The 12707-nt window shown below is 37.2% G+C and overlaps 1 protein-coding gene across 1 annotated transcript in view; it reads right to left on the bottom strand.

Moving 5' to 3' along the window:
• Window positions 1-1174: 1174 nt before the first annotated feature.
• The window catches only part of ST8SIA4 (ST8 alpha-N-acetyl-neuraminide alpha-2,8-sialyltransferase 4), a 103741-nt gene continuing 92208 nt past the window's right edge, over window positions 1175-12707 (bottom strand). The window contains exon 5 of the mRNA XM_055429710.2: window positions 1175-5513. Coding sequence (XP_055285685.2) covers window positions 5231-5513 — 283 coding nt within the window. The 3' untranslated portion in view covers window positions 1175-5230. The remainder of the gene's footprint in view (window positions 5514-12707) is intronic.

The following is a 12707-nucleotide window of genomic DNA, read 5'->3' as shown; positions in this document are numbered from 1 at the left end:
CAGATTCTAACATGAGTAATCCAACTTCCTTGAAAAAATATAGGAAGCAAAAATTAACAGTATTCATGGAGAACCATACAGGAGACACTGCCCTGGAAGGTACAGACTGTTCCCAAGTCTAAATTATGACACTGCCTATATGACCCTGCCTATAGTCCACGAAGAGTTGGACATGACTGAGCGACTGAACTGACAGACTTACCTCAGCTTTTAATCTATGCTCACTAAATAATGACTTGCTTGCAAACTAAGTTTCCAAGGGAACTTCTTGCCAGTTAAAAAGTATTGGCATCAAAACCTGATGGTTAAGAAAGTGTACACTGAAGTCAGACAGACCACTTGAATTCAAATCCTTGTTTTCTCATTTCTGGGCTTTGTGACCTTTAGCGAATCACATAATCTCACATCTATAAAAATGGGATATTGCAGCTCGCATCTCACGGGCTCATGTTGAGGTCTGATTATATCCCAAGAATAAACAGGGATTGTCCACTGTATATGGATCTTTGAAACAAAAAATTATGCAAATACAAACAAGATTGATATTCACCAACCCTTGTTCATGGTTCACTGTTGGTCTCTAGCAAATATTTTAAAATTACAGAAGGTAAAAAGTGACCTCATGAAACTAAATAATTTCTGGAGAAAATAATGCAGTCTGAAAACAGACTAGTCAGTTCTAGAAAGCCATGAAAGCTTTAAAAATGCGGTTTTTAGGATCATCCTTTGGAAGATGAACTGCAAACAAGAGCAAGTGGGTGTAACAGCATTTGCAGTCACAGGTCACAGGGCAGCCATAAGAACGTGCACCATGTAAGGAGCCACTGGCTTCTTCAGCCATGGAGCTGGAGTGGCTCGCTGACAGCAGTCACTGGGAATACAAACTGGATATAAATGACTGCAGCTCATGCAACACTCCATTCCCTCAACTACAGACACAATGCACCATACACACACAAACTGTTCAGGATTCCCGGATGTCCATGAGAGTTTTGATATTGTCCATGTTGCTCTGTATACACTTTAAAGAAATGACTGGCTAAACTGCAAATAGCTGGGGCTGATGGGGAGGGAAAACAGGAACCCTAGGTAAAGCTTGTTAAAGCTGGTATCACCTTACATTGACGTGCAAAGTGGAACAGACCTCGCAGATGTAAGAGATAAGAGAAAAATGGAAAAAAAAATGGGGTTTAATTTATTTTACAGTTTTACAAATGATAAAACAATAACACCTGATTGCTATACATAAACAAAAGGGAAACAGTGTTGAACAGAATGAACTTGACAGAATAAACCTCATCTTTCAATTCCACAAATGATATAAGAAACACTCAGTAGCAATTATTCTGTGCAGCAATACTATCTCTGTAAACTCTTTTTTCCCCCCTGCTATATACATTTGAAACTCTTGTGCTTTTGCCTACACAAAGAAACAGTAGTTATTAAAAGATGCTACTTAAATGCGGAGACAATGGTTCTGGAGCCACAATCTGAAAACTGCAATTCAAATACATTGCCAGTTTGAAGGCTTTTTTTTTTTTTTTAGTTTTTTTAAAGATTTGGATATACTAGACCCTCATTGTAACTCTAGGTATGAACAACATAGAATTCAGTTACAAAGTAGATCCCTTTAAAGCAGGTTAGCAACTGAAGTTTCAAAAGAACTTCTTTATTCTGAAGAGGTCCTATCTCCAGAGTGCTTCACAGCGCAAACCCTGAAGACATGAGCATAACACAAACCTAGTGTGTGTATATTACAGATTCAGTGTGTATACACACAGACTCACATATATAACATTGTATATATGCATCACACATGTCTATTTGTACTATGTAGATATATCTATAGCACATATATAATAAATTATCTATTTCTAGGTGGGCTTTATTTGGATTTTCTTTCATCAAATAGGAACGATAAGCCTCTCTCACTCAACATGTCAAACATTGGTATATTGATCATGTCTGATGGGGAAACTCTCAAACTGGTAGAGGTCACAGCTAACTACTCATAACTCTTCCTACACCCCTTCCACAATTATGGATACTCCCAACAATAACCACATAAAACAACTCTTTTATGAACCAAATACCACACTGTGTGTATTATGACTGACTCAATCAGAAATAAATTACTTTGTTCACCCTCTTCCTGCGTAGTAGCTTAGCAACTAGTTGGTATGTACACTACCTACAGCATTATTTAAATAAATTGCTTCCATAAGCATATATGTAGAAATTCCCATTAGCAACTGATATACATTTCATACGATATACAATACATAAACACATTTGAATGCCCAGCGCCTTCTTTCAGACAGAAAAACTTCCAGTCATTTCATCCGTCCTGTGGGCTCAATCATCAGATCTGCCCAGAAAAATCTGTTACTGATTTATTATTTTTTATTCCAGCAACTTAATATTAAGTATAGAACAGGCTGGGTAATAATGATGAAAATGTTTCCATGGCCTCTTCATGTCAACAACACAGTAACAACCATGTTCTCGAAGGGACAGGAGTGTTTCACAGTCGGCTGCCTGAGTATTGCCAGGTACAGGTTTAAGTCATGAAAAGGAAATAAACTATTAAAGCTGCGAACATAGTTTCAGAAGAAAAGAAAACACAAATATTTCAAGTATGTACTTGTAATTTGATTTCATCATGATCACTTTTGCCCCCTGATTGGTTAGATCTGAATTCTTTTTCTTATTCTTGCTGTCAGCCTTCAGTAATCTCCCTGCCCCACCTCTGTAAGAAGGCCATAGTGGATGGTGGGAGGGGAGATGGAAAGTGCTACAATAGGGAATGGATTGGTCTTGTACAGTTTGTCTTCTTTGAACACGAAATGCCTTTAACTGAATTCATTCTTGAGTATTGAAAGTTCCCTGAGATGAACAAAAGTAGTCTCAGTTGATACTGAAGCCCTTTTTAGATGCTGAGAATTTTCAGAACTGGGCAACATATTTAGAAAACATAAAGTGTAGGGTAACAAAGCAATATGAAGCTAAAAAGGCACTACTCAATGCATTTATGAGATAAACATCAATGCACGGGACAGTGAATGTCTGGGATGCTTTTGCTGTGGGCTTAAAATTGTCTAAACACATTTGTTGAAAGCGCAGTCAAAATGGCAAGGTACCTTGATGCCGCTTTTTACCTTCAATGAGTTCTGAGATGTATCCTATCTATAAGAATTGACTTGTGACTTCAAATTTTTTATTGAATTTAAATTAAAGACTACTCAAACAGCTTGTCTGCAAGTCCAAATTAAGTAATTGCCTACTTTTGAATGGTTGGGTAAATCAGACTTTTCAAATTTACATTCAAAATATGGACCTAATCCTTTAAAAACTTCCAATAATAAGAGGTTCAGTGATAAAAGTACATCATATTCTATCCATTTTTAGCTATGTATCTTCTTTGTGCATTCTGTTTTGTTTTATTTGAGACATAAATTCTCAGAAAATATAATCTTCTATATCCCAAGGTTCTATCATATTTTTAAAATGAATACCACATGTTATTAATATATTGAGAACTGTATTACTATGAATATCCTTTTTCCTGATAACATATATATATATGTGTATATTCTTTATGTTATTTATTCTTTTTCAGGCCTTCTTCGCCAAGAAACAAAACATATATATTCCTCATGCTATTTCTTCTTTTCGCAGATTGCCTTCCCTAAGAAACAAGAAGTAATCTATGTTGTTTTAGGCCAAGAGTAGAAGTGGGAACGTAGCACTTCTGCTTTCTAAAGAAACAATTTACCATCAGAATCATCTACCAGTGTAGTAATTACCAGAAACTGGCCTGTTGGTCAATTCTGTTATATGTTAAAATTTTCAAAAATCACTTTATTAATAATTTCATGTGCTTCTCTGGAAACACATTAATGTGATAATGTGAATAAATTTAACTATAGAAAAAATATTGGTCAATTTAATTAATCTGAAGTTCGAAATACTGACATACAGTCTCATTGCTAAACCTCTTAAAATTATCTCTGTGATGAAACCAGCACTCTAGTAATCATATTATTTCTGCACTGAGAAATTTGAACAATCATCTCCAGAGCAAATCAGTCTTTCCATCTGAATTAACAAGTGGGATATCAAAGAACTGGATATCAGAGAACACATTTCAGCCCTATCAGTCAAACCTTTACTTTAACGGGCAAAATGCTTCCACAAAATCATTATGAAATGTAAAAGCCATGGAATCTTCCTTCAAACAAAAATGAAGGTTGAGTTTGGAAAATTTTAAAATACCTAGAGACAATTTTCACATTAGTAGCATCGTAATATAATAATATGTTATTTTCATGAAAGGAGACTGGTTTCTTGTGTAGACACATCAGTATAATCTTTGGTACCAAAAGTAATTTTTTTTTTCCTGCTAATTTTACCATCTCAGATGACACAGAGTTTGTCTTTCCTTTAGAATGGCTCGAGATTACTGAGTGAAACAGTTTAGCTGGTACCTTCTACACCATTGGGAAAAAAAACTGGGAGGTTTATAGCTGTGCAAAATAAAACTTTTTTTTTACAAAGTTATTGTGTGATAACTGTTTAAAAAATATAAGAACTTTAAAAATGATCACTTAAAGGTTATTTATCTCATTCATATTTATCTCAGAAAGGATTTCAAAGCACCCCGATACCCAAACAAAAAGAGACTCCAGAAGGCAAACAAGAACAGAAACAAAACATAAAGTTCATCATGATCAGACTCAGAGTCCTGACTGAAGGCATTTCCTTGAGTTGTTTAACCTCACGGACTTCACTGCTCACACTGTTTCCATCTTGATTTCTGCTGACAGGACAGTCCAGTTTCCCCAAGGGCTGAGTTGCGTTCCTGGGCTCCTCTTCTCATGTGCTTGGCGTTGCAGTGGCAACCCGACAGCGATGAACATGTTTGCTTCATTAACTAATGACGAGTGCATTGTTGGATCTTGTAAACACTACTGATCATACATTCAAACTGTGTTCTGAGTGGAAGTGGCACTTACTAGGACCCTTGAAGTCAAAATACTTAATTTTTAGAGCACTTTGCAGGTATTTCATCAGCTGGTAGTGGATTTCTCAGGAATGTCCTTTAATCATCTTTCAGGTAAGTGGTGGATGCTGCAACCCAGTCTTGTATTGGATCCTGTTTTTCAAATCTTAGGAAGCATCTTCAGAAAAGAAGTGCATATTCAGTCTGCTTGTATGTTTCAGGTGTGCTTTATTGCCTTATGCACTTTCCTGTTGTCAATTTCAGAGCTCCCCTATTATGTAGCACATTTAATGTTTTGAATTCTAACGGCATTCTATGAGGACTTGCATTGGAAAAGTACCTGTATTTTAAGTCATCATAGTAATGATATTTGACAGCTTTCCCATTCAGATCCTTAGGGAATGGCCAGAATCCATACAGGTGAATCTCATCACAGAATCTCGTGGCAAGTGTGTACATGAGTAGACCTGTGCTGGGTCTTTTGATGGGAACTTTGTTTGTCAGCCAGTAACTGGGAAGAAAAAACATACATACAAGAGAAGAATTTAGAGAAGCACTGAATATAACCTATAGCAAGCATACTATGTATAAAGTAAATGAAATGTGAAAAGTAACTGTTAAGCGGCATTAAAAAGACTGCTGAAGAAATAATATATTTCTCATGCATTTAGACAATTGAATGCATTTATCTTTCTTATCCTTTATTTTCTTGCTTATTTTGAGGTCACATGAATAGCCAAGGCACCTGGAATGTGAGTAAATATTACTGTGGAATCTTATATTTAAAAGAACTAGAAGAAAACATTTATAGACCCTGCAGAGTAGAATGTTCTCAGAAAGGGTTAAATATGACTGCAAAAGGCACAGTAATTGGGCAGTGATTAAGCAATTTTCTCAGAAAAAAGAGGATTTGAAACTATGCCTACAGGTTTTCAAAATCTTTCATATTTCAATTAAAAATCCAAACATAAATGCTTTGCCTGTACTTTACAAACTTATTCAACTCCAATTTCTAAGTCACATTTTACTAAAGCTAATTAAGAATACTGCCTCAATCCACAGGAGAACAACAGCACAAGCAACAAATATTTGTAAATTGTTCACTGCTTATGCTGTTTAAAATTTGATTAGATAGAAAAACATGTTTCAATGCTGTTAAGTATTTTATACTATTCTTTTGAAAAGGCAATACAATACTCCAAAATGTGTGATCCACTTTTGTTGCCAAGCTTTGTTCACCTGAAAATCATGCACACTCACAAGTTAATCATCACCTCAAACAGGAAAGGAGGCATCCCAGCCTTCTTGCCACAGTCATGATCTTATATGGGATCAGCTAAAGTTAAGGAAGAATGTGGATTTTCTTTGATATAAAACGTTGTCTAGTTACACTGCCAGAGAACTCCTAATCCCAGGGACTATTAATTATTGAGAACTTCCACGAAGGACTATACCTGCATACAAAGCTCAGTAGCGCCCAGCTGCCAATGGCACACAGTGCAGGACGCCTCTCCCAATCAAGCAAGAAAAAAACACAAAACCAGTCATCAGCAGACAGGATTCCCACAGACACCCCAAAACACCACCTCACACAGTCCTGTCCATTGGAGGGGAAAAAGATAAACTCACCTCCTCCCACTAGAATGCAGGCACAAGCCACCCCCAACTTGAAGCCAACACAAACCACTGGACCAACCTTACCCACCGAGGGCAGAAATCAAAAGGAAGAAGGAATACAACCCTAGAGCCTGGGAAAAGGAGACTTCAAATGGAGCAAGTTAGGGGGAAAAAAAAGACAAGACAGAAATATAGTGCAAATGAAGGAACAAGGTACAAACTCACAAGATCAAAAGTTGTCTAGTTACAAATGAATTTAATACATTTTGGATTTTTAAATTTTTGTTTTTATTATCATTTCCTATTCAAGGAAATATATTATTGGCTATCCAAATATGAGGGTAAGGTTGTTCAATTGCTATATTTAAATCCTTTCGTTAGATTTTTACATAATATTGTTTTCTTTTTCTTTTCTCAAAAGTAATTTATGAAATTTTCCTGGCTGGATCAAATATATCTACACTAATGAATACAAAAACCCAAATTTTGTTTTATTTAATTTGGTTAAAGAAATATTGGACTTTCAAACCTCACTACAAACATCCAAAACAGGGAAAATATACTTAGCCATTATTATTCCTGTTTTTCTTTTTTTCCTTCTTTCCCCACTTTTCTTTGAACCAGTATTGATCTTTCACATTTTTTATTTTTCTTGTTGGGTAAAGGGCACGTGCTGAATATTGTGAGCAACGTGAAATGCGTTATGAACTTTCTGTTAACGCAAGTGTTCTGAGAAAGCATATTCTCAGTAAAGAAGGTTATTAAGGAATTTTTAGAGAAGAACACCTAAGAATTTTCTCAAAACCCAAAGGCAGAGCAAAACCCGTAGCGCATATACTGTTAACATCATGAAGAAACCACAGACGGATTTCGTGCAAGGAGCATAAACTGCAGCCTGGAGGCTCTGAAGAAACTTTGACACAGTCCGCAGCTCTCCCCGCTCCGAGAAAGCAGGTGTTCTTAAGATGAAATGGTTATTACAGGAAAGTTTGTAAGCATTATTTGTGTGTGGTTACAAATATCAGCTGAGGCAGTTGGTTAGTTTAAAAAGTACATTTTTAAAGTGAGTGAAGTAAGTTTAGTTAAAAAAAAAAGATAATTTCCATCAGAGAATGTCAATTACTGGAAATAGTTTGGCCATATATGGGCTTCCCTGGTGGCTCAGACCATAAAGAATCTGCCTGCGGTTCGGGAGACCCAGGTTCAATCCCTGGGTCAGGAAGATTCCCTTGGAGAAAGGAATGGCAACCCACTCCAGTATTCTTGCCTGGAGAATCCCACGGACAGAGGAGGCTGGCGGGCTACAGTTCATGGGGTCACAGAGTCAGACATGACTGAGTGACTAACAGTTGGCAGTATATTGGTCATGCTGAATTATCTTATTCCTAAAGTGGGAGAAAAATAGAAAAAAACGTGACACTATAGCATTTGTATGGGACATCAAGGCCACATTATGTGCAATTACAAGATCATATTATAAATAACCTTTGTGATGTTTGGCTTATAACAATTTGGATAATTTTAAAATAAACACTGACATTTTTTGAGAAATAATGAAAGTAAATACATCTTATTGATTTCTAGAAAGAAATCACAGGAAAAAAGGCCTTAATAAGTGGCATCAATATGTAACAGATAAAATGAAACAAAATCATCTAAAGCAGGTCAAGAACTAAAGTCATAATTATTGCTGTAACATTCTGTGAAATAAAAAAAAATAAGGAGCCAAACCAAATACAATCAGTAAAAGTTTCCTGAGTGTTTAATATAGCTCTAATGTTATGCTTGAAATTGTCTAGGCCAACCTAAACTATCAAGATTCAGTATTTGTCCAGGAACACAGTACAATTTTAAAGAATCTGTGAGTATTTACTTATATACAAGCTGGCATTTACAAACTACAAATTTCTTGTGAAAAGTTCACCAAAATAGGCTGTTAAGTTTTTAACTCTAATTAGGAAAAAAGATGGAAAGCAATTAACTGATAAAATAATGAACTATTCATACTCCAATTCAGTACAAGCTGTTCTAATTTTTATTTCAAATTCTTCTCTATTATGCTTTAAAATTCAGCAGTGTTTTCAATTCAGCAAATAATCTAGTTTCCACATATCTATTTCTTTGAAATGAATGCAGAAGAAAAATATTATCTATAATCCAAACACAAATTGATAATTACTGCTACAGGTGCTGAATCCTTTGCTTCCCTAGCTGTTTTGAATCAATATATATTACAACCATTCATAGACATACATAGGATATTTTCTATCAGCTAGGCTCAGTTTTATTTCAGAGACTATTAATCCCCCTTTCCCTCCCTTCCTTTCCACTTTAATATTCTAATACTCTGTCTTGTATGAAACAAGCTCACCCTGGATTTGCCATGTAACTTTTTATAGATGTAAAACTTTCCACAGTTATTTCTGCTTCCCAGCAAGGTATCTTATCTACTCTTCCTCCAACATATCAGTCCCATTTCTTATTCCAAACAAACACAACTTGAAATGCCTTTACTCACCACACTGGTGTGCTATAGAAGGCCAAATTTATTGTCAGAAATTATGGGTGTGAATCTGTAATATAATACTTATGAGTCCTTGGGAAAACTACTTTACTTCTTCAGACTTTGGTTAATAATATTTAACATATAACATTGTTATAGCTCAGATGGTAATAACTGCAATGCAGCAGATCTGGGTTTGATCCTTGCGCCAGGAAGATCCCCCGGAGAAGGGAAGGTCTGCTGCTGCTAAGTCGCTTCGGTCGTGTCCAACTCTGTGCGACCCCATAGACGGCAGCCCACCAGGCTCCCCTGTCCCTGGGTCTCCAGGCAAGAACACTGGAGTGGGTTGCCATTTCGTCCTCCAATGCATGAAAGTGAAAACTGATAGTGAAGTCACTCAGTCACGTCCACCTCTTAGCGACCCTGTGGACTGCAGCCTAACAGGCTCCTCTGTCCATGGGATTTTCCAGGCAAGAGTACTGGAGTGGGGTGCCATTGGGTCTACCCACTCCAGTACTCTAGCCTGGAGAATTCCACAGACAGAGGAGTCTGGTGGGCTACGCCATAAGGTTGCAAAGAGTCGGACAGGACTCAGTGATGAACACAACATTGTTAGGATAAAGTAAAAGAGGTAGGAAGGACATGAGAACATACCATAAAACTTGGCACACAGTGGTGGTGATGGTTTAGTCACTAAGTCATGTCCTACTCTTGCGATCCTGTGGATTGTAGCCCGCCAGTCTCCTCTGTTGATGGGATTCTCCAGGCAAGAATACTGGAGTGGGTTGCCATGCCCTCCTCCAGGGGATCTTTCCAACCCAGGAATCAACACACAGTAAGTAACAGTAGTTGAACTTCCACGTAGCCCACAAAACCCATTCTTCAATCCCGTGCCCACAGCCTACTTTCTCCCAGCAACATCTGAAACTACAAATGGGTTGGATGTGTCACTTCATCTCAGTGGTGTTTCCTTAGCTGAGAAACAAAACCATCTGACCGTATGGCTTTAGGGTTTCCTCTGTTTATAAGATTCGATTACTGTTTCAAATCTTCTCTCTCCGTGAAACTGCATGCTCCCTGAAGCCACACGAAACTCTTGTTCCAGATCTAGCTTCCTCCTCCCCATTCTGCTCCCTTTACTTTCTTTAGTGTTTAATACATTCACAGCAAATGCATTTGATGGCCAATCGACATTATAACGGGTAATCACAAGCTTAAAATACGGAGGATCTGGTCTTAGACACATCTCTGCACCGCTGAAAACGTCAGCTGTCTCTGAACTAACCGTACCAGGCCCAAGCTCACCACCAGTTGTGTTCCGAACAGCACCTGCCAGCTGCAGCCTCCAGCTCTCAAGGTCTCTCCCTGTAACTATGCAACCATTTCGGATTCCAACCAAGCTTTACTTAACAAGCACCCTTACTTCTTGCCAGGTCCGATTATAATGATTGATACACAACTCATGTAACTAGGGGCTTCCCTCGTAGCTCAGTTGGTAAAGAATCTGCCTGCAATGCAGGAAATGCAGGTTCAATCCCTGGGTCAGGAAGGTCCCCTGGAGAAGGGAATGGCAACCCACTCCAGTATTCTTGCCTGGAGAATCCCATGGACAGAGGACCCTGGTGGGCTACAGTCCATGGGGTCACAAGAGTCGGACATGGCTTAGTGACTAAACCACCACCACTCATATAACTAACTGCAACCTTGAGATTTTTTCCTTCATAAGCCTCCTCCACTGTATAGTTGTGTGGGACACAATTCAAGTGTTTCTTGAATATATGTCTCCTGGGCGAATATATGTCTCCTAATAAACTCCAAATAAACACCTTTTTATTTCAATTAGGTCTCCGTGTCTAAAATTCTGCCTAACATACTTAATAGATGCTTCTTGATTTTAAAGCCCGCAACAGGTTACATTTTATCTCATAATCAACTAGATAATAATCACCTCAGGAGCCAACATGCATGATTATTTTCAGAAACCCATGTTTTCGAAATAAAAGCAAAAAATATTACATTCAAAGTAGTATTTAACATACTGATGATAGCTCACACTCAACACACTGGCAAATAAGGAATATTAACTTGTATTTATATTTAAGCAAAGAAGAAAAAAGTTGAGAAGTAACATCATATTTTTTTCCTCTCAAAATATTACTCTTCCTGAAATCAACCAAGAAAATTTCTAGAAGAATTTGCATATAAAGAATGAATTCCCACTGTGCCAACAGTTTTATTTTAATATTATACTATAAGCAAATATCCATTCAAGAGTCCAGAAATTATTCTCTCCGGGATGGGAGGTGGAGTACACAGCCCACTGTGCCTGGGCATTGAGTTCCAATGACTCTTCTGTATTTCTCCACTCATACTTACTTTCCCACAACTGAGCTGTGAGTTTGGCTCTAGAGGAAGATTCTGTTCAAGGCAAACAACATGGCTTCTGGCTGTACAAATAACTGCAGAAATTTCAGACATTATAAAAGAATTTGTTTTCATCGTCTTTGTAGAAGATGTTTGCATCTTACCAATTCTACACTCCACTCCCCTAAACTCATTCTTTATAATATCCGAATATTGTATTCTGGAATCATGTCTTCCATGCTTGTCATTTAGTTCATTGTAAGGAGGAGTATGTGTGTTCAGATTGTAAAGTTTAAGACTTCAAAGCAATCATCCCTGGGCATTCTGAAATGGAATATCACTGATGTTTTATTTTCAACTATTCAAATTGTCCTTTCATTGTATTCCCGGTCTGCAGCATACTATGTAACATGATTTGATTTTAAAAGTGCATAAAACTTTTTTTTTTTCCCATAAAACTCTTGTGGTAACCTTCATGATACCTTTTAGGATTGTTGAGATAGCTTGGCTTGTCGCAAAACTAGGGTTGGTGATCATTTCTTAAAAAAAAAAAAAAAGAACTTCACTGAGTTCTCACTGTACTCATTGAGAATAATTAAGTCCATCATGAATTAATTCTATTATTCCAGAGAAGCAAAAAGTGATAGATCTTATATCTAATTCTTATGTGAAGAAACATAAGGACAGAGTAGCATATTTAATGTGATTTGGCAAGACAGGAGTAAGCCCAGGAGTAAGAGATTTATTAAAAGGTAGTAACAGCAACAACAATTTATTATTTATAATGTGCCAGAGACAATGTTAAGAGCTCCATATATGTAGCCTTATTCCTTTAACCCTCACCGCAAACCTGCACGTGTATTTCACAGATGAGGACACAAAAGCTTGGGGAGGTTAAATAACCAGATTAAGGTCATGGAATTTGAGGATGACAAGCCCACATCTATCTGGCTATGATGATTTGAATTTCAACTAAAAAAGAATAGGATTCCTTAGCTTCTACAAAGCCTTCATCTTGGAACAGCAAGTCCTCAGGACAATCTGCAACATAGAGTTCACATCAGGAAAAATAAACAACTGTATGGTGTTTTGGTGATTGACAGTCTAGTATCAATAGTGATGTGTTTTATGGAGGGTACTTTCTTGGCTTTCTTTGGTTTTGTTTTTTCCAAAGGTAAATAAGTGCTGACCAGTATAAAGCACCTACTTTTCCACATAAGC

This window comes from Moschus berezovskii, chromosome 8 (genome assembly GCF_049115385.1).
Source record: "Moschus berezovskii isolate FMDL1 chromosome 8, NW_MosBer_1.0, whole genome shotgun sequence".
Taxonomy (NCBI): Eukaryota; Metazoa; Chordata; class Mammalia; order Artiodactyla; family Moschidae; genus Moschus; species Moschus berezovskii.
The sequence above is the reverse complement of the archived record's forward strand: the minus strand, read 5'-3'. Positions and strand labels throughout refer to the sequence as shown.